This window comes from Platalea leucorodia (genome assembly GCF_965183815.1).
Source record: "Platalea leucorodia genome assembly, chromosome: 7".
Lineage (NCBI taxonomy): Eukaryota > Metazoa > Chordata > Aves > Pelecaniformes > Threskiornithidae > Platalea > Platalea leucorodia.
The window spans coordinates 69,114,464-69,137,270 of record NC_138829.1 but is presented as its reverse complement, the minus strand read 5'-3'; the positions used below and the strand labels follow the sequence as shown (position 1 = coordinate 69,137,270).

General features: G+C 42.4%; 1 protein-coding gene across 3 annotated transcripts in view; it reads left to right on the top strand.

Annotated features, from left to right (window-relative positions):
- Positions 1–22,807, top strand: part of NAV2 (neuron navigator 2) — a gene marked incomplete at its 5' end in the record, with an annotated part of 427,505 nt that overhangs the window by 181,704 nt on the left and 222,994 nt on the right. For 2 of the 3 annotated variants that reach the window (XM_082317337.1, XM_082317336.1), the window contains one exon: positions 16,405–16,662. The exons of the other annotated variant lie outside the window; for it this stretch is intronic. In XM_082317337.1, coding sequence (XP_082173463.1) covers positions 16,405–16,662 — 258 coding nt within the window. Of the gene's footprint in view, positions 1–16,404; positions 16,663–22,807 lie in introns of those variants that run through there. 3 annotated transcript variants of the gene reach the window in all.

Below are 22,807 nucleotides of genomic sequence, written 5' to 3'. Positions count from 1 at the left end.
AAGGAAGATGAACGTTTTGTGGGCTTTTTTGGATCGGGGGAACAGAACTAAGTTTTCAAAGTCACAAATAGCATTAGAGTTCCCTCACGCTCCTGTTTATGGGGCAGGGAATCAAAATACTGAGAGTAAAAGGAAAGATAAACAGTACCTTCCTTTATTTCTTCCTTCCCTCAACAACGTTATCTGCATAACCCTCTCCACTTTTCATCTGATTTGTTTGGGACTCGGTAGTGCTGTAAGCATGAAATCAAAACAGATATTCACATCAAAAGAGAAAGCTGTTATTTTAGATTGCTTTGTATATATTTTTATATATAATCTATTTATTATACTTTATTTATTTATTTCTACTCTTCATTAGCTTGCTTACACATCCCAAAGATTTTTTTCCAATGGTTTTGTCTTTTCCATTTGTCAAACTTTGGCTCTCTGTCCCCACATCCAACTGTTCCCCTGGTGTGATTTATACAGGTTTGGAAATAATTACAGCTGTTTTGTTTAACTGCTGCTGCAGCCATGTGTATAAGTCCCTAGATATGTCACAGAACCCTTGTTTGTAGGCTAGCCTAGAGGACTGATGTTAGCTGTACCCTTCTGGAAATAAAAAATCAACTGTGCTGCTCTGGGTTTTTTAGTTTTGTCTTGCTAAGGAGCCCAAACCATGACCAACTGAAACTTTTTTGTTTGTTTCCGAATTCCAATTGAAGCTGGTAAAAGATGACACATTTAATAATTTCTGCTCTTGACTAGGAGAATAGCTGCTGCCTTTGCCTTCCCTTTGGATTTGCCCACATATCAGTAAAGGCATCTCCGCATCCCCTTTAGCATGGAGGAGCCTGCCTTTAGGTGTGTTACACAAATGTAGATCAGCATGAACTACACAGTGGAGATTACTTCCATGTTTAAATGAAATCTCTCTCTGGTAACATCTCAATATCTGAGGGCCTCCTGTTAACATAGCTGTCACATTTCCCTGGACAGTGTGAAGACATTTTTATCTGGTTTTACAGTTCATAAAAAGAAAACGAAGAAATACATTTCCAAAGCAGCAACTAATTTTATTTGTTTCTATTTTGGGAAGCCCAATTTGAGGCATTTGCCAAGCTGTCAGGCCAGCTTGCCTGCGTTTGCAGGGGGACTCGGCAGCAGCGCTGGGCGTTCATCCCATGCTCTTGACTTCCAGTGTCACAACTCTCCTGCAATATAAAGTGCTTTTCCTTTTTCCTGAACTGGTCAGATCTGTCTTGCTCCGTTCTCATTTTGAAGTTCAAGCTGACTAAGCGTAGCTTGTGTCCTGGCTGCAGATCCTTAAAATGCTTCTTGAGCCCTGTAGCCTGGCCGGTCGCAAGGGCTGCCCTTGGAAAAGAGCAGCTCGCTCACCTTGCAGCGCGGCTGGCGAGGCGCTGTAGATGGCATGGAGCACGTCAGTGTCGTCAAGACCACCGCGATTAAATTGTTGTGGAGATAGGGAAAGCCATCTGCTATTTGTTCCCCCTGCCTGCTCGCTATTCAGAAAGCCGGTGGCAGACGTGACTGCCAAGCCTGGCTGACTAGATGCCAGGCTGTCATGTGGAGCAGGCCTGGCTGCTGCTGAGACTGGGTCAGAGGTTTGGTGACCCATTTGCGGGTGACATTGTACGTACGTGTGGAAAAGGCTTGGCTGTCAGTTGATGGAGGGAAGTTGCGGCGAAGGGTGTGATGGTCGCTGGAGCGCGCCTTTTACAGCTGGTGTCTTTGCACCGCTGGGTGGTGATCCTAGCTGAGCTGATAATATGTTCTCGCTCTCTTCAGATAGATGGCTGTGAGAGTTGGTCTTGTGCCTGCTCCTTCCCTGGAGAAAGAGAGGTGTGTGGGACTTAGCCCAGCATCGCTGTAAGATGACGACCTTAGAGAGAGGCACGCGTGTGGGACTTATCCCGGCATCGCTGTAAGATGACGACCTCGGGGTTGCTGGCATGCCTACGGCGGGGTGATGATCGGAGAGGGGCGTGCATCCCGCTTATGCTGGAAGGGCAGGGGCAGGCTGCAGGGGTGTTTGTGTGGGGCACAGGGATGGGGCCTGTGGGCTGTGTGCAGCTCTGATGACTTCCCAGGTAACGAATAGTCACTGTGAATCTTCTGTGCAAGGGTCTGAAGTTCTTTGGTATGCTGTCTAATATACATTGGGAAAAAATATCAAATTCCTAAAAAAAAAAAAAAAAAAAAAAAAAAAGTGCTAAAAGACTACTAGGATTGCTGAAACACTAAAGTTAAGGATCCAAAGTTCAGGAAATGCCAGAAGCAAGATGTCCTAGGTGTCTGCTTTTTGCATTTTGTGACATAAAATCTTTTTTTTCGTGATGATACAGTTTTTAAGGGCATGATCATATGCTGTTTTTTCATATGCCTTATACAGCAGTGAGTTAGGAAGCACTTATTTACTAGTACATTTTATTAAAAAAGAACAGTGTGAGACTCTAAGCTTTATTTATTGTACTTAACTAAAGTATTCTCTAAACACAAAATTCGTATTTTCCCTCCCTCCTTGCGCCCCCATGGAGTTTTCCTCTTGGGTTCTTCCCAGTGAATAGTGCTGATCAGTACAATACCTGAATACTGTATTGGCAATAATGTACCGTCACCTCATCTCTGGATGAGGTTTGGTGGATTACGGGGATGGTATAATCTCTGTTATGTAGATAAGGGACTGAAACACTGGGAAAGTGAAAAATGAGTATTTTACTAACTTTGTGCATAAAATAGGAACCTGATTTTGGGGCATACACTGTGTGGTATTTTATAGGTTCAGAACTTCCATATCCTAATGCTATCTCTTTTTTATACCTGGGCGTTCATCCCAGTCCTGTTCCCATTGTTGGCTCTGCTCTTCAGACCTTCCTCTTTGGAACCAGTTTCCATCTCCATGTTCTCCCAGTATAGTCCATGCTCTCAGCCCCACTTCTTTCCTTCATTATGTTCCCCTCTCGTTAGATTCATAGAATCATAGAATCGCTAAGGTTGGAAAAGACCCTTAAGATCATCGAGTCCAACCATTAACCCAGCACTGCCAAGTCCACCACTAAACCATGTCCTCGAGCACCACGTCTACCCGTCTTTTAAATACCTCCAGGGATGGAGACTCAACCACTGCCCTGGGCAGCCTGTGCCAGGGCCTGACTGCCCTTTCGGTGAAGAAATTTTTCCTAATATCCAACCTAAACTTCCCCTGGCGCAGCTTGAGGCCGTTTCCTCTCGTCCTACCGCTTGTTACTTGGGAGAAGAGACCGACCCCCACCTCGCTACAGCCTCCTTCCAGGTAGCTGTAGAGAGCGATAAGGTCTCCCCTCAGCCTCCTCTTCTCCAGACTAAACAACCCCAGCTCCCTCAGCCGCTCCTCATAAGACTTGTGCTCCAGACCCTTCACCAGCTTCGTTGCCCTTCTCTGGACACGCTCCAGCACCTCGATGTCCTTCTTGTAGTGAGGGGCCCAAAACTGAACACAGTATTTGAGGTGCGGCCTCACCAGTGCCGAATACAGGGGCACTATTCCTCCTTTTGCTCCAGTTTGCTCATTCTGCTGTGGTCCAACTCAGCTTTTGAGTTAGGCACAGGTAGTGGTGTCATTCATAGCACTTGTGAGCCAACAGGAATGTTGCTGGCACTACTGGAAGGAGAGATTTTTTTATATACCACTACTCAAAATACCAGTTACAGAGAAGTGTGTTTCTTCTGGTCCCTCTGGGCTGGCGAGTGCTTCAGTTCAGCGCTGGCTCCGGTACCTGAGCAGCACCCGCACTTGTGGGAGCAGAGAGGGGCAGCGTTCAGGAGGATGGACTTGGCTGATCTCAGCTGCTGAATTTAAATATTCTTATGGAGCATGTGTAAAATGAAATGACCTTTAAATTGGCTGTGTTGTGTGCGTTTTCAGAGAAACCACGTTAAACTTATTTCTGGCACAAATGTGACTATCTTGCTTAATTGCGAGTTTCTTGTTCAAAGCTCTGGAGTGCCAGAGCTTGTTAAAGCAAAGGTCACTGGTGCTTTTGTACGTGGTTGAGTAATGATGGATTGTTCTACCTTGGTTCTGGCATTTTGGCTAAAACATTCCAAAATTTTTAGCCTGAGGTAGGCTTTGGCGTTGTACGCTTCATACTGGATTATTAAAGTTTGACAAAACGATCAGCAGCTGAGAACGAGGTATTAGAGTGGGAACTCTCAGTCAGCTTTAATAAAGTGATGATAATGGTGTTTATAAAAATTACACCTGATGGTTAATTATTCCCTGAGGGGGTTTGAAGCTTCCTATGAGCAACATGAGTGGCATAGGCGCAGCGCTGCCTATCCCAGCATTCCCAGTGTGTCTGAGCAGCAAGTGCTCGTGGTGGGCTTACAGTGATGAATTCTCATTGATCTTTGCTAATGCAAGGTTAAAGCTTTGGTATTTGCTTGTGCTCTAATTTTTATACGGCATGCTAATTACTCTTTTGAATTGGAAATGCTTGTTCAGCACAGTGTAAAAGAAATTGGAATTGGCTTCGTGATGCTGTGCTGCAAATAGTGTTGAACCTTTTCCTGTTTACGTCGAAATGCTGTTCAGGTTTTCACAGGCCATCACCACATTTTTATTCAGCTCACAATACGTGTGCATGTGCACGCATGCATATGCATACACGGTTGCAATTTTTTATTCTTGTGCTAGCAGCGATACTGTCCAGAAGAATTTTTTTTCCTAACATCATGGTGGAACCATGATGATGATTTTGGAAGCGGATGCAGCTGTCTGAAAATGAAAAAGAAAAGACAAAATAGAAACACAAGTATTTTGCATGTGTGCAGAGGGACTAAAAGGTAATTAGCCAAGGATAAATAAATTAGTTTATTTTAAAAGACCCAAAATGGTGACCCAAAATGTTTTCCAAGGTTTTCTGTATCATGGCATTTTCTAAGTTCAAAGTTTCAGTCCAGGAATCCTCAGATGAAATTGGTAATTGTTGGCAGAGGAGAGCAATGGAAAGTTATCCCTGAGATAGGAAATCATCTCACTTCTAAAGGCGAACATTGCTATTTCAGTTTTTAATTCTGATAATTAGCAGTAGCAGCTCATCCTCAAATTGCCCTTCTAACATTAGGTGGTCCAGAATTGCATGAGGTAACTTAATATGCCATTTTATCCTGAGTCTGTAATTGGAAAAAGACAGGAACAGCTAACTGCTATTAATTGCACAAGCTATTTACAGCAAAGAAAATTTTGTTTCTCATTTATATACATATAGAACGGTGTTAGTGCTGCTGCGAAGTGATGCACTTCAAAGGTTTTGCTTTAATATTGTGTATCAAATACTAATTTCTGTTACTGAAAGTCTGTCTCAGCCTATGGTTCATGTGCAGCTAGCCAGAGCACCTCTCTTGTACGTTCTCCTCGCCTCTCGAGTAGATGCGGCAGACTCCTTGGGTGCGATCTCCAGTATCTCGATGCATTCTTACCAGCCTTTCTGGTGGCCACCGATCCATGGAGGAGACTTCTGTGTTTCCTGTCTTATCTTAGGCCGGCTCGCTACCTGTGCTCTGCAGATGAAATGGGGATACCTTAAGAATATTACTGAGAATGCAGTAGGTAGCAAAGGAACTTACTGAGATGTCCTGGTTTACACATATGTTATACCCTAGGGTGGAAAAAATGCATTGCTGTTTGCATTTTGTGTCGAAATCACCGTTAATGCAGGCTAGGTTAATGTAAATTGCAAATGTAAGCATCTGTTCACATAACTCAAAGTAATAACACATTTGTGTTTGTGAGAGATGTGGGAGAAGAACTGAAAGAAAAATCACAAACATGTGCTATGGTTTTCTTCCTAAAATTTGATCTGCTGGTATCTTTTGCTGGACCTCCCGCCTAAGCATTTTCTTGTGATGGACCAGATTATTGTTTATAGCTGATTTCCACTTTAGGTTCTTCCAATGGATCCTGATGGATTTTTTATTTTATCTTTCATTTCACCTTTTCTTTTATTGAGGAATCATTGGGGTAATTCAGGTTGGAAGGGCCCTCAGGAGCCCTCCAGTCTAACCTTCTGCTCAAAGCAGGGTCAGCTATGAGATCAGACCATGTTTCTCAAGGCCTTATCCACCTAGATCATGAAATCGTCTGAGGACGGAGACTGCACAACCTCTCTGGGCAACCTGCGCCACCGCCTGCCTGTCCTCGCAGTGAAAGGTTCTCCTTGTACCCAGTCTGAACCTCTTGTTGCAACTTAGGCCTGTTGTCCCTTATCCTCCCATCGGGCACTGCTGTGTAAAGCCCGGTCCTGTGTTCTCGATAACCTCCCCACAGGTAGCAGGGGCTGCTGTTACGTGCCCCCAACGCCATCTCTCCTCCAGGCTGGATGAGCCCCGTTCCTCAGTCTCTCCTCCCAGGGTATGTGCTCCAGGCCCCACTGTCCCCCTGACCTTTGCTGAGCTCACTCCAGTTTGTATAGTGACAGTGGACTAGAGTAGTTTCTTCTCAATTAAAATTAACGTTGTTTCACTTCTTAGAAATACAGTTGTCATCTCCTATTCTTGACTGGCTCATTAACAACTCCTTGCCGCCATGCTGCCAGTGGGGGTGTCTGTCTGAAGTCCTTCTGTTAACAAATGGACTTGGTGTATGGCTCCATACTGGATCGTGTTTGACAGCAGGTGTGGTATATGCTCTTTTGGGGGGTGACAAGGTTGAATAGATGGATGCCCAGTAACGTTTTCCTAAACAAACTCTAACAGTGAGATAAGGAGATACAGAGCTGGTTATGACTAAGGTCGGGACTTGCTTCGATTCTTCAGGAAGCCAGAGGTGCAAAGCCTTGAGGTATCATTGAAGGCGGAACAGATGTTACACGTGTATTGAAACTTCGTTGTGGATTGCTATCTGAAAAGGTTTATAATTTGCCAGTTATTTTCCAGATGATCTTTTTTAATGTGCTGAGGTAGCAGATGTGTTTGTTGTATCCAGCTCTTTAAAGTCATTTTAGGAAGTTAAACAGATGGATGTATTTTGAAATTCAGCAGCATCTCTTTCAGCATCTGTAACGTCGTTGTTTCATGTGCCAACCGGGGTAGAAGGAAACAGAGCATCTGATAAGTACTTTGCCTACGACAAGCTGACCCATTCGCCAACAACCAATAATATACTAATGTTGTGACAGGAGTGATTGACTACTGCTGCTTTTACAGTGGAGTGATTTGAGTTCCCAAGCAGTTGTCTTTGTTTTAAACTGGGACTAGCTTGAATACAGGTTTTTTTTACTGCTGGAATAAACAAAGCTCATGTTAATTCTCATACAGGAGGTGACTTTGTCTCCAGAATGCAGAAAGTCATTCCACCAATTGAATTCCATCTATGTAAAAAAGAGGTTGTATATTACAATGATCTTACTACTAAAATGGCAAGAGGAAACATGAAATACATAAAAATTATCTCTTGGTGCTACACCTTCTGCTTGTTGTTTGTTTTCCAACGATAAGCATCAGCCAGATCTTCCTTGGGCTGATACAGCATATTAGGGCTGTGTGGTATTTTGACACTGACACCTTCCCAAAATATTCCAAACACCGAGAGTAGCATTATTAAAAATCACATGACGGGGTGTGTAAGGTAAATGCAATGCTGTCAGGTCTTTATGCTGTAGCTTTAAACAGTGTGAGTTCAATACAGTATCACGAGTAAAATTCAGGGTGGCAGGAAACCTTAGGATAGAATAATATCCTGTCACCTTAAAAAAGTAAAATTTAGTAAATGTTGAAATATCAAAGCTGTTTAAGGCAACAAACATGTCATTAATCATTACACTGGGAACCTCCTTTGTTTTGGTATGGAACAAAATATTAGGACAACGTTCAGTTATTATTTTAATGTCATTTTTGGATGGCTGGTATTACAAAAGCTTGAAAAATCAGTATTAAAACAGTAGGAGGGTTTGTTATCAGTTTGCTAATGGGAGAATGAGACAACAAAGGAAATATAAGGAAGTTTGAGAAGGGAACTTTGATATTGCCATGCCTGAGGCTGCGTGGTGGCCCTGCGGCACTCCAGTTGTGAGTTTGCTGTGTTAGATGATTAGGGCGATTAACAAGTAACTCTTTGCTGTACATTTGCTTGCAAAGTGATCTTGGAAGATTTCGCTTTTAAAACTGAGCGTGATGTTTGGCAGCTGCAAGTAAACCTCTCCCTCAAATGTACACATGATTTTTAAATACAAAATGAATCAGTACTTCCTGTTGTTTTTCCATGGGTTATGGGGTAATTGTCCTCAGATTGCCTTGTGATGGATCCTCACATTGGAGACGGAGGTGGCAAACTGGTTTTTTTGGATGTTGACTCTCAAGAATGGTCATGGCTGTTGGGCTGAAGGTTGACTTATGTCTGTGTAAATCTGAAGAGGTTTCACTGAAATTTTTGACTTAAGAATTTCAGTAGGGCCATTAGTGTAGCCCAAATTTTAGTTTCTGAGGATGTGCTATTTTCCGTAAACATCAAATCAGGACCAATCTTTCTTTAAAGGGGCTGTGGAAGTAGGCAACATGCATAGTGGGGCATTGTGCTAAGCACTTTATGCTTCCTTTTATACCATTGTGAACAATCTAGGTTTATATATAATTTTTTTTTTCCTGCTAACACGTTCAGAAATAGCTGGTGTTTATAACATTGCAATTAATCATTGTGACATTATATGGTGCATTGCAGGTGACCTCCAGCAGCAAACCGCTCCTGAATGGTTGCCCTGTGGGAATGCTCTCTTTTTTTGGCTTCTAGGGAAGAGCGGCTGCCTGCAGACTTTGGTTGTGAAGCGTACTTGGCAAAGGCTGCAAGTGTGGGACGATATTTGTTGTTCTCGGATATCTAGTTGGCAGTTGGTGAGCACCACCAGCACCGCTTCCGTGGCTCCAGAACTGCGCTGTGCATCATCAACTGAGCTGGATGCGTGGGCTCAGTATACAAGAGGATTTTTTTAATATAAATTGATTGGGAATGTGTACTGATGGGAAGGGAGATAATGTGAGTATAGGTTAGGATTGGAATAGTTATCTAAAGAGGATCTTGATAAATACTTCTAATTTGGAAGTCAAATTCTGATGTTGGCTGTAGAGGAACTACATTGATTTAGAGCAGGTGAAAATCTGACTCTCACCATTTAGTTTGAATAGTGATACTTTGCTCCTTACAAAATAGCTGAAGTTGCTTAATGATAATTTGGCCAATTCGTGTTTGTTCAAAACTGCTGATGTGGGAGAGATTGATGGCAGCTGAAGCTGGGTTGGAATGCTTAAGCAGATCCAGCTGAAATAAAGACTTTGAAATATAGGCTTTTCTTCCCATCCGCTTCTCAGATGGTTTCTACCTTTAGGCTCCGACAGCCCTTTCAGGTGATGGAGCAGGTGTGTTTGAAATGGGCCAGTAAGGGACAGCATGGTTACAGAAGGTGACTACCTGGTGGTGTGAGATTGTTAGCTTCTAAGTAGCGGATTTTTTTTCCCTGCTGCTTCTTGAGAAGGAAGGGAGAATAACAGCACAGGGAAGAGAGCATCTTTTTAGGCCCTCCTCTTCATCTTTCATCTTAACTTGATGGTTCTTAAAGTCAAGAGTAGTTTGAGGTATTTGGATCATCGTCACCTTCCTTCTGTGATATTCCCGTTACTGTGATTCTAGTCACAGATGTTTTCTTAGCTTTTCCAAATACATGACGCCATAGGCAATGTGAAATCAGGCATAAAATAATATAGGAGCTAGTACTATTAACCTTGTGGAAACAAAGGACACATGAATAGATTAATAATACCCAGACGGACATCTCTGTTGGGAAGATGCGATTTGCAAGGATCTTTCTAAAATGGTATTGAAATATTTATTCCAGGTGCTGTTAGTGTCAAGGAAAGACGATGCATCTTCTTATGATCACAGACGTTGAGAGATAAATAAGTTGAGGTGAGCTATAGATTGGCATGACAAAGCTAGTCTTTTAGGATCGTAAAGATTATTCACGCGCGTATGTATTACACAGTGGTCACTGCTGCGACTACAGTATAGACATACAATATGCATCTAAATCTTACAACACTGCAGAAAGCATTAATTGAAATAAGCTCTTGCATTCCTCATCCCTTTCACCCCTGGTCCTAATGAATTTAAGTCTGAGGAATGAACTTTACATGCGAAGTCAGAGAGATGGACCTTTCTAAAGTCAATCACAGAACCCCTCTCAGTATGTCTGTCTCCAGCCAGCTGAGCCCAATTTTTATTAGATTCTGAGAAACTGATATGGCTACAGATCCCAAAGCGATGGAAACGTAATGAAATCAAAGATGTGATGTTGATCAAAATGCATTTGCTATGACAATAGAAACTTATGTAGCTTTTGAGTGAAGCACTACCAGAGTTAGAATTATGTAAAATGGCCATGTAGTCCAATGATAAATGCATTAGGAAATAAAAATATACCAGTCTGGAATGAGGTGGGCAAATTATTTCAGTGCAGTTGTGATGCCAGCTCCTACCGTTCATGCTTACCTTACAAAACCATGAAACGTTCTGGTACAGAAACAGGATTTAATACGAGCATTGTTCAGAAGATGCTCATTTAAAATGGTGCCATTTTGTGTCACCAGGCAAAAGCGTCTGCCTGTAGCACTAGTGTGGCTAGTGAAACTTTCTATGTGTCTTCTGAAAAGGAGTGTAATGGGTGTTCTTGTCCAGGTGGAGCTTAGCTTGTGTATTTCTTAAAACATGACACTGTTATAAAATGGGGTGGAATTAAACCCAGTGTGAATTAGAAACATGTCAGGGGATTACAAAAGGGATTTTAGATCAGAATTAGTGTAATGCAGACAAGATTTCTGTGAAAAGAACTGGGAACAGAACCAAGGTTTCCTCCTTTTCTCTCTGCTCTATATAAAGAACTCGCATGTACAGATTATAATTGCTATGTTGAGAGGATGCCAAATTATATAATGTTTCTACCCACATTCCTCTTTTCTATCCTCTACCATTCCTCTTGTGGGAACATAACAAAAAATTAGGAGCTTGATCCCATTTACACCTCTATGGGTTCTTTCATGGCATGGTAACGTAAATCTGCAGACAGGATCAAGCTTTTCCATATTCGATACGCTGATCAGGGACAAACGATGGATGTGAAGGTGCAAAATGTCTGCAGTACCAAAAATAGGCCCATATTTATTCCTGTCATAACTTCACTTAAGTTGATGGAGTTGTGCCAAGGCTGAATATGCCCACAGTCTATAGGACAGCTGGCTGCCTGGCAGTAGTAAAGTTTGATGCGAATGCTTTTGTAAGAAGAATTAAGCCTTCCGATATTGACAGTACATGGTGATGTTTTAGGAATATTCACCTAGGCTTAAAACTAGGAGATTTCAGATACACCTGTAAAGCCTAAAAGACAAGGGTAGCATTGATCAAGGTATTTTCAGGGTTTAGTTCCATCAGCAGTTCTGAATCACCAGACCAGTTAACAAGGTGTTCTAATTGATATAATACACTTACACTAATATAACATTTGGCTTCGTTGAGGATAGATATTAACCACAAGTTGAAAGGAAGGTCTGATTCTCTGATCCTTTCCTACATTTCATAAAGCTTTTAATTTTACTTGCAATACCCACATGCAATCTATATAGGCATTTTCTTTCCACTTGGGTCTAGAGACCCTCTTCAGTTGTTAATTGATAGTGTGTGAGTGGTGAAGGCAGCTTCAATAGTTCTACTGTTCCAGAAACATTCACCTCATTCATAAAGATCATCTGTTCAAGAGCAGCGGACCCTGGTTTTTGTTCTGTTTACTGGCTTTGTTTTGGGCAATGTGCTGACTTGCCTACAAGCTCTTCAGCTACAGCGTATTCAAATAGTTTCCACTGATGTGTTGCGGTCTCTGGTTCACATGAGTCTGCTCACTAAAATTTTGAGAATATTAAGCTAGTTCTCAACACCAGAGTCTTGGCACTTGAGATGACGCTGCATGGTGCTAAGTAGCCACAGCTTGAATCCTGAGCAATGGCATCTCCCGAGCTTAAAAACCAGGCCTATAAACCAAGTCATTAGGGTTTTTTATGGGTTTGGTTTTTTTTTTTTTTCCTCTTTCTAACAGGGAAGTGAAATGCTTGTTTATAGCATTTTTCCCTCCATATTCCGCCATTTGGGGAGTGGTTGGATGCCCACGGGACTACAGGCGGATAAGGAGGGATGTTGTGATTATTCAGGCAAAGGTACTCATCAAACTCAAAGCTGCAAGGGAACGTTCCCCTGGTTGGTGGCTCATCCGACATTTGTGGCAGGAAGGAATGAAGCTCTTGCTTTTTGTTTAGATAATTTGCCTGCTTTTTAATATTACTTATTCATAGCTTAGGTACAGAAATTTGGGTGATTCAAACAGGGGAAGGGAAAACTGGTTAGGCTTTTCAAAGAAGGTAAGGAAGATAGGTTCCCAGATCCCATCGACTGTCCAAGGGAAGTAGTTTCTTTTAATAATCCTAGCCTTAAACCCAGGTAAAATCAATAATATATATATATATTTTTTTTATTTTTTTTTTTTTTTAAGAAAAAAAACTTGTCACTTCCAAAGATGGACCAAAATTGCTGTTGCCTGTCTTTGCGGATATAGCCTGTAATGCGATGCGTTAACAATTTATGACCTCATGGTACGGCTGCACTGCCACTGGATACGGTATATTGCATTTCAGTGGCATTATGCTGTAGTGTTTGGATGTATAAAGCAAAATATGCGTAACATAAGAACTCCCAGGTATTAGACGGCAATGGATTAGTAATGCAAACTTTTCTCTTAAATAGCTGTTTTTTCTGAGTTCATAAGAGAAGCAGTAATTCTAGGTCACTCTTCAAATGTGTTATCAGGAATTCACATTAAGCTTTGGTAAAGAAGGGGTCTGTGTAATTGATCCGGCAAAATAACTGGCAGGAGCATAGACTGAGTGTATTCAGAAGACATGATCTTCACTTCAGTAGGCAGGACTGCACACGGAGAAATAAAGTCGTTTCCTCTAGCTAAGGAATATTCAATCCACCATCATCAAAGGATCAGGTTCAATAATTGTTAAAGGAGCAATGAAAGGAATCCTTTTCTTTTGCTGAAATTAACTTTGTGTCTGTTTTGGTATCCTGTAACCTAGCCAGTTTTCCAAGATGAAAACAGAACAACAAAAACTGGCAAGGTCTGTGCATCTGGGATTGCTGGCCTGAACCTCATAAAACGTGTAAGTGAAGAACAGAACATAAAGCTGTCAATTAGATCTTCTAATAGCTTTTAAACATTACTATATTTTATTACAGACCTAAAATTAGCCTTGTTTTCAGACTTGGATCCTTTTCAAGTTTTTTCATACTTCAGCCCAACCTTCTTTTAGCTAGCAAGGCTGACTTTTCAGCACTGAACAATGGAAATGGTATCGGAGCATTTCTGCTCCCATAAATACCAAACCTTTCGTATGGTAAATCTGACTTTCTTCATCGAGTTGTTGGGCTTTGAAATTTTCTATATTGTTGTGTTTAAGCTGACACTGTGCATGGTGTTATGACAGGGGAGTAAACATTAGAAGATCTGTCCCAGTCAGATGGATGAAGAGAGATGTGAAGCTTCCAATCTGAGATTAATGGATAAAAAGACCAGGGTGAAAGCAGTTACTCATAAAAACAATAACAAAAATAATGCCCTCATTGAGTTAATCCAAAGCAGCCTGCAGAGTTGGTACATGTGAAAGCAGATGTGCTGAAAAATCCCAGCAACAACCAAAATTCTAGTTAACACGTGAGCTTCACGTGTGCTGTGGGAACTTGAATTACGCAGTCAGGGGGCAAGGCTAAGCGGGAGAGATGGCAGACTGCAGTGATAGCATGTCCAGGCTTTGCTTTTGGTTTTAAATAATCTAGTTAATGTGAGATAGCTCCAAAAAAAGGCAAAGAACCCCCCCACCAAGCCAGCAACAACAACAAAAAAACCCACATAGTACGGCTAATGTCTTCTGAAACTGTGTTCGGTTAACGGAGACAGACCGTTTTACATTGCGACGTTGAGGAAGAACAGTACTTTATAATGAGGAGAACACGAGTTCTGACTTTAATTTCCAGTTCTGCCACTTACTCGCTATGTAACCTTGGATAAGTCATTTAAGAAGGATCCAGCATGCAGGTCTCATCCGATTGCCATTTCCTAAAATGCTATCCTAATTCTGCTCCCTAATCCTGGAGACACCTACAAGCCAGAAATGCCTCATTTTTCTATCTGAAAGAGTCTCAGATGTAAAAACCTGGGTTTTGCACATTTAAAACTTTCCCAAAAGTCAGGGCGTCAAATAGGCAGGACCCAGCTCCCCATTTCAGAATGGGTCGCGGAGCGTGCTTCAGCCTGCCTGCTCGGAGCGCTGCTCGCAGCCTGGATGGGGCAGGGCGGTGGGGCTGTGCTTCGTCTCTCCGGCCAGGTAGCTCCACGGGTTGGACGCTCACCCAGCGTGTATTTCACATATTTCAAGGGCAGGTTCATTGCTTCTCTCTGCTTGCTGGGATCGCTCTTGTCCTTGCCACCCAGGCGGTGGTATAGGGATTCGGTCTTTGGGCGAGGTGAGGATAAGGAGCTGAAGGAAATGCCCCTACTTGAGACATAACACAATACCTGGGGCTGCAATGAGGATGTGATTTAAAATGCACCCTTCTCTTCCATGTCTCGTGTTGGCTTTGCGAATATTATTCTGAGGCACCCTCCCCTCCCTGTATAAAATGTAAGAAGCCTATGTGCTAACTCAAAGCCCTCGGCTGTCTGAAAATTAGGTGTTGTGGTACTGTAAATCCTGGTGCTAAGACCCCCTTACGAGTCCGAAGGCATCTCTCGGTGCCTTGAGTTTCCCTGCTGCTAATCCTTGGTCCAGGATGGTGCTCCCTGGTCGGAAAGAGGGATATGTGCAGCTCTGAAATGTGGAATGCTGAGCAGGAATGAGAGATCTGGGGGCTGTAACGGATCACGGTATCTGCAGAGCAGCGTGGGGAAGAACCTGTGACACTGAAAGAAAGACTCCTAAAAGCAAAGTGCCAAGTGTTGCTATAATAGGGCTGGATTACTCACTGTGCTTATTCAAATTCCTGTTGATGCTGGCAGCGGGAGTTTTCCCGAATAGCAACGAACAATGACTCATCTCCAGGTGTTTTTATTTGAAAGCGCTTTTTTTTTTTTTTTTTTTTTTTTAAATTTCAAAAAGAAACCGGTACGAAACTCCCCCCCCCCCCCCCCGCAGCCCCCCGAGCATCCCTCCTCCGCCGGAGCCCCGCTTTGCCGCCGAGTTCCCTGCCCGCCGCAGGAGTTGAAGCCGCTCCTCCCCCTGCGGAGAGAGAGAGATTTTTTTTTCTTTCTTTCTTTTTTTTTCGTTCCTGCTTCGAGCAGGCAGGGCGGCCCCCGGATTGGCCCTGCCCGCACGGTGCCGGCGAGCAGCCGCCGCCGCCCCCGCCCGGGCCGGTCCCCGCTCCGCGGCTCCGGGGAGAGGCGCGGGACGCGCCCCGCAGCGCCGGGCCGGAGCCCCGGGAGGGGAAAATGAGGCGGCGGCCGCTGCTTTCCCTTCCCTCTGACAGCTGAGAGATTTTTTATTATTATTATTATCCCCCCCCCCCCCCCCCCCCCAGGTTTTCATGATCAGCACTGGGGGAGCCGGGAAATTTTGTGGCCACTGGCCTATTTTGATTTAAAATTGCTGTCAGTGGACGTTTCTCCTTCTGCTCCAGCATCGTTGTCCTGTTCGCAGCTATTAAGGCTTAAGAAGCTTGATTCTCTAAGGCTCGTATCCAAGGGCATCAGTCATTAACACACTGAGCTACATCTGCTTCTTGGCTAAGACTGAAGAAAGACATCTTAAGCTGGAAATCCTGCTTGCTCGCTCGCTCTCTAGTGCATACGGAAGGGGAAGCATATGCAGAAGCAGGTTCCTTTTTTTTTTTTTTTTTTTATTCCAAAAGGCTGCCTCACTTTGGAGATGCGGTGACAAGATAATGGAGTGAAAGTCTCCCATTTCCAGGGAAGAAAATTACAGGAGTCAGCCAGAGAAAGGAAGGAGCAAGTTAAATAACAGCAGAAATAGGAAGGAGGACAGTGGTGAAGAACTGAAAATAAAATTAGAGGAAACAGGTGGAAGGCTGGCATAAAGCTGGGAGATATTTTAGGCTGAAAGTGTTGTTTGGTTTTTTTTCTTTTATTTTTTTCTTTCTTTTTTTTTTTTTTTTTTTTTTTTTTATTTTATTCTAAGCTGGTTTTTGAGATCCCTGCAGTAAACCAGGCTGCATTAGTGTAGAGCAGCTTCCCCAACGTGTCCTTTTCTCTCTCCCTGCCTCCTGTCTCTGCTGTTGCTGCTGCTGACAGAAACGTGTTAGGAAAGCAGAAAGAGAAAATGCCAGCCATCCTGGTAGCCTCCAAAATGAAATCGGGACTACCTAAACCCGTACACAGCGCTGCTCCAATCCTGCATGTCCCAACGGCCAGGACCATCCCACAGCCCTGTTACCTGAAGTTTGGGAACAAGGTGGAGGTGACGAAGCCATTGTATTCCAGCCAGATTCCTCTCAAATCTCCTAATGGACAAGAAAACACAGGAGATGGACTCCTACCAAGGAAGAGTAGCTCGGTAGAAAATGGATTTGACACACAGGTTAGAAGGCACCAAATGTTGGGGAGGTGTATGCAAGAATTTATTTCTATACCGAATGTGTGCAGCAGGTTTTCTGAGGTAGACAGTGGTGTGAACAGCAGTGAGGGAAGGGGGGATGTGTGTGTGTGTGTGTGGTAACATCTGTCCACAGTGGTGGGATGTTTTATATTCCGCATAGTGGCAGGTGTTACCAAGGGATGGCTTTGTAATTTTGTCAGCATGGTGGAGCTGACGGTGGGGTGGTGAGGGATGGTGCAGTGTGTGCTGTTTGCCCGTGTTGCCTTCTCTATTGCCTTTGCTTGAACTTGTGGGGTTTATGGAAGGGAGATGGTAGAGATGTTGGTTACGGGGTGTGTTCTTTGTGTTCTTTCTGTAGGTGCTAATTGTAATGGCTGGGTTGTGTGCCTGGGATGGGGAAAGATTGCTGCCTGTCATGAATGTGTTTTGTGTTTGGTCATGTACTGTACCGGAGCATTAGTCCTGTGAACATTTTGTATTTGAGTTGTGTGGGGAGTGAATGGGAGGCAGCGCTTGATGGTAAATTACAATATGCATGCCCTTCTCAGTGCAGCTAAATTAAATAGTTCACGTAGGAAATGAATAGTCAAGTGGAATTGTCTGGTTTCATGCTATACGTGCAAGACATCACAGATGCAGCACATTATCCATATGCATTTTTTAGCTTTCCCTTTAATCTGTATCACTTTCCTAATGTATTTTTATATATGCTGCTTCCTGTATAGGGAGGAGAAATGTACGTTCTTCAGCTCGTTTAATTTTTGTCGGCATAGTAATGTTTTCAGCATGGCTCGGATTGCCTTGTACTGCTGATGCCCCAGCGTGCTCGACAGCAGTGTAGGCAGATAGTCCGTGTTAGCGTACTACGGTGCGAGCCAAGCAGATGGTCTGCTGCAGCGAGCAGAATTGATTAACGTTATGTAGAGATCGCTGTATAGCAGCGTGATGTATTTTTGCAACAGTCATATACATTACAAGCTGCTTCTACCGATACCTGAGCCCAGTAGAAGGTGATACCATTATACTGGGACAGGGAAATGATGGCATACTTTTTTTTTTTTTTTCCTTTTCCTTCCTCAAGGAATAATGGGCCATCCCTACCATCTAGCTTTTGAAATCTATGGCCTCGTAACCCTCTTCTCTTAAGACAAGTGCGACTACTGATTGGGCGTGTTTGGCCCCGTGCCCTGAATTTTAGGCTATGCTGCGCTTTCATTGCTGGTAGACAGGGTGACGTATCGGGCTGCTCAGGCCAGACGAATACGACTGTAGCAGGTCCCGAGGGACTGAGAGCAGGCAAAGGAGACAGACAAGTATTGGTGGCAGGGTGGTGGCAGCAGACAGACCGACTTGCGCATCACATCTTGTTCTTAAGAGAGAAATAAGTACTCTTTTTTTCCTTGTGCTAGAATCTGTCCTTGTGATTATGAAATGTCAGCAAAATCTCATTATATGCTGCTCTTTCTCTCAGGCATGCCTTGGCTTCTGCATAGAAATTTGCATTCCTGCAAAAATGATTGTTATTCATAAATACTTTTTCATCTTATAATAGACTATAATCAGAGAGATCCTGCCAGTGGTAGCTGTTTGCAGCAGGAAGGGGAATGCTGTGGTGGTTTTAACCCTTATACAGATGTGGAACAAACCCCATTTTTTTGTATCCTGATGATGAAAGGGTCTTTATGCTAACTTGTTATATTTAATCAGGGAGTGATTTTGGGCAAAGGAATTTCAGATAATTTTGAGTTTTGAATAACTTCAGCAGTGGCAGAAATCCTAGGCTTTGTCATTCTCAGTAGCTTCATGTGGGTAGCAGTCTTAGCAGATGACCAGCACCTTTTAAGGTGTGAACCACTGAGGTTTGTTTTACTATCCATTATCTTGAATAAACACAGTCCTTTTTTGTTATTCTTATTGATCCAGCTTTGATCCCTCTGCCCACGTAAGCATGCAGGTTTTTGCCATTCAAGGTAGTAATTTGGAACGTAGGTCTGTATCTAAAGGGAGATTTTTCCAGAACAGTCGTATCAAGGGCAATGTTCTTTTCTTTTTCTACCATCCCTCCCTCCCAAGGGAGGAGGACCGGGATGCATGGACAGCTGTCAGATGGTATGTCAGCAGCTGAAGCATTTTTATCTTGGAAAATCTTCAGCTACATTCAGGTATAGAAGTGCTTTCTGATAATAAGCCTAGTAAGGTTTAGTCTTAAACACTGCATCAGGTCTAAATATTTCAAAAATCATAGACATGTCCTGTGAGGGTGATCCCTTGCTTCTCTGGATATTTTATCTTAAGCACCGATGGGGCCCTCACCATTTTACTGTGCAGGCACCTGGCATCCCCTGTGAGGGAGGGAAGTTATATTCTTATCATGGCATTCAGAGTTTAGATCCATAAATAGGACTGATACCAAATGCTTTGGCACCTATCTTTTGTAGATCTTGATCCCCGCATGGAGTTTGCAGCCCACAGGGAAGGACATAATATCCGCCTGTGTGGGTGGAGGGAGAATTAAAAAGAGATTGCGACGCTTGGATCAAAAGCCGAAGAGAAGAAATAAAAATGACCGAAATCTATTTAACTTGTGCTGTACTCCTTGCTGAGGCTGAACTTGGAATTTGCAGCCCCAAACTCTGTCTTGGAGTTAGAGGCATAAGCTATTTCCATCAGAACCCAAGGTGATATCAGGCGACTTTCAACACAAGTGGCAGAGAAGCATTGCTTTTGTACAACAGCTTAGCGGTTAGAGCATTCACTCAGAAGGTGGGATATCTGAGTTCAGTTTCTATTTCAACACGAGGGAATTCAAACTCCTATCATATCTCTGGAGGGTTTCATAATCAACAAGCCACAGGATGTTCTGGGAGTATTTTAGGGAGTTGCTCTTAATCCTGTTGAAGGTCCTCTTTGCACTACATAATACAAAATTCAGTTGCATGTACCGAATAAGGACAGAGAGCAACTTGACCTCGTGTTTAGGACATCTACTTACAGGGAAAGAGATGATGGGAGGGATGAAACAGATAGATGGGATACCTTTAACTATTTGTGCATATGAATTTTTCTCTCTCATCATGGCGTATTTATACTTGCACTTTGAATTTCTATATGCCTTTTTCCCTGCTCTTAGTTTCCTGATTATTCTGGAGGAGAGGCTGTGTCTAGTGCATAGACCAGAAGTGGCAATATGAAGATACTAGACCATGTTCTAATGCTGTTTTAGCATGTTTCAAGCCACTTGCGCACCAGTGCTAGGTTCATGAGCTTTTTAGGTACCACCTGGCACCAATCTTGAGCCTGGTTCTTCAGAGAACATGAGCACTGCAGGTGGTATTCATTTTTTAAAAAATGGTGAAAATCAAGGTGTCCCTTGTGGGGAGAAATGTGGTATCAGTGAAAACTTTTCAATATTTTGATTTTTTTTTTTTTTTTTTTTTTGTTCTTCTTGGTATGGTTTTACATGTGTAAGCTGGATTTTTATAGTGACTGGAAGTTTTCTGCCTTAAGGCCATATAAGGGCAACGTGTTATTTAAAATGTTGTGCAATTTATAAAAAGCATTCTTCAGAGTATTTCAGAGGCACTTTCCAAAGAAAGGTTTTAGCATCAAGCCTATTGTAAATGCTAGTCGGAAATCTTCAGTCGATGAATCATGGCAGTATCATTCCTATTTTATTGTTACCGATATACACACTCCATTCATTTTTCCATATTAAATTCCCGGTGTTGTGCACAACAGTATCCTACTGTTGCACTGGTGCTTATTTTGTCTAATTTGAAAACGCCGCCAATAAATTGTACCCGTATTTAGAGAGCATTGTTTTGGAAATATTTAACTTTGTTACCAGAGAAACTACCATCAAGTAGATAGCAAGATAGTTCTCTCTCCTATACAAAATGGCATTTATTAGTTATTCTGAAAGAGTCACTTGTATTTGGCTACTAAATTTGCATTAGTTATTTAAGGCAGAAGTCATTGCCAATTAGAAGTCCATGGGCACGGTAAAATTGTTTATGCAGGGTGCAAGAAGAAAGGTACCGTTCCAGGAATACAGTCTGTTGCCGTGCTGTTGTGAAAGCCACCGAAGGAGACCATGGATTTAATTACTGTGTTTATTGCTGCTGTGTTGTGTTCTCCAGCTTCTTGATTTTCATTCTCTGGAGAACCTAAAAAATAATTACTGTTTGTATCTTAAGTAACAGTAGCAGTCCTGAAAGCACTGGGACCTTGCTAAGTCATTGCTCCCACCCTTCCACTGAAACACTTCAAGTTGACAGATACCTATTTAACCTGGTATTAATGGATGTGTATGCAGCAATTGCCTATAACTGTCCTCAGTGTTTGGCAGGGAGGGGTGCAGGTGGGATTTGTTATTGCTTTGCAAATGTCTTTGCAATCTTCATTTGCTGCAAGTGAGACACTTATCCTCTCTTGGAGGACGTGGAAGGCAGATGCTCGCTAGGTGTTACCATGTTCTCCCTTGCTTTTCTATTTCTCTACACTAGGCAAACCTGATTCTTTTAACCTTTTCTCTCAGGATTTCTAGAACTCTTACAACTCTTTGTGCCACCTACTGAACTCTTTTCAGTTTGCCTAGACATTGTTTTAAGAATTTGGTTCAAAACTGGATAGATATCATTGTCTGCAATAAATCCACCTTGTTCAGCTAGATTTTTCTTCACATTGCTTTCCTAATTTGTGAAGATCATGTTGAGTTGGGCGTTCTAGATCTGGGGTGTTCTAGATCTCCTCATTTGCTAGTCTTACACTAGATTTTTCTTCTAGTGATTTAGTTCTTCCTTCCTAATTTGTGAAGATCATGTACATCTGGGGTGTTCTAGATCTGGGCTGTGCTCCAAAACATTTGCAATACCCATCGAGGTTAGAAACGTCCCTGGGTTCTTCTCATTAGCCATTCTGTAGTCCAAGTCAATGACAATGGTATGAAATGGAATTGGCAGAGAAGCTCCATTACAGGTCTCTGCAAAAAATCTATTGGATCGCCATTCCTGGGTTGATAGCACACTACTGAAGAAAAATTCAGGGAGTTTTTCTGTCGGTTGTGCGCTGCCTTGAAGTACTCTAGCTGCTCACAAACTGATGACTTAATGAGTTGCTCCAGTATTTTTCCACACTTCATATTTAGGCTTGCATCAGCTGTTTCATGAGCTACATGTGACTTGCAATCTGCTGGCTATTGGTTAGCCTTCTCTGCCTCCCTACCCCTGTTCCCATGCCATTAGCAATCCAAATGAAGCCATATAGTTCAGATACTAGTAATTACTTTGCTATATTTTAATTAACTTTATCAGAAGCTGTTTATACCTCCGTGTCACTGTCTTGCTAATGTGAAGCTTCATAAAGAGAAAGATTAATAAAGCATATTGCAGAGAAATTATGCCTTCCTTTTTCACATGCATTAGCCATTTTTATGTATTATAGTGGGCTTCACAGTTTTACTACAGAGCCATCTTGCAGAAGGGACAGGAATCAAGCAAATCTTTATCTGGACCCAATATAAAGTCAGATGTACATCAGCTGGTTTCAGTGCCATTATGTGAGCTGCCTCAGTGGAGTAACATCGGGTCTGACTACCACTGCTGAGCTAATTATAGAAGAAACGATGAGAAATGTGGTCAGTAATACCGATAACTTAACCATAAAAGATAGCTTTTGCAATGTTGGAAGAAACCAAATGAGGTCACGTTTAGGATGTGTACAAAGGAGACATTTTACTGACGAGGTGGGAAAATCTAAGAAAAACTATAGATTCAGGCTATCAAAATATATATCCACAAAAATAAATTAGTATTAATTTTAATAAGCTTGCTTATGTAATTATAGTTATGTACTTAAGTACATTCTTATGAAAAAACCTTGCTGTATCTTGCTTTCTGATGTTGTTTTGGTTTTTTTTTTGACACACTGTAAGCAATCTGAGGCTATTAAGTAGCCAAGTTCTTCTTCTGTTTATGATTACAATGGTTTTGACAATATGTTTATAGATACATACTGGTAAATATTAAATTGTTAGGGGGTTGTTCCAAATTAAATGTTACCAGATAAAAAAAATAAGAGAACAATTAATAAATTGTTTTATTGTGATGATTAACACAGAGTTTTCAGT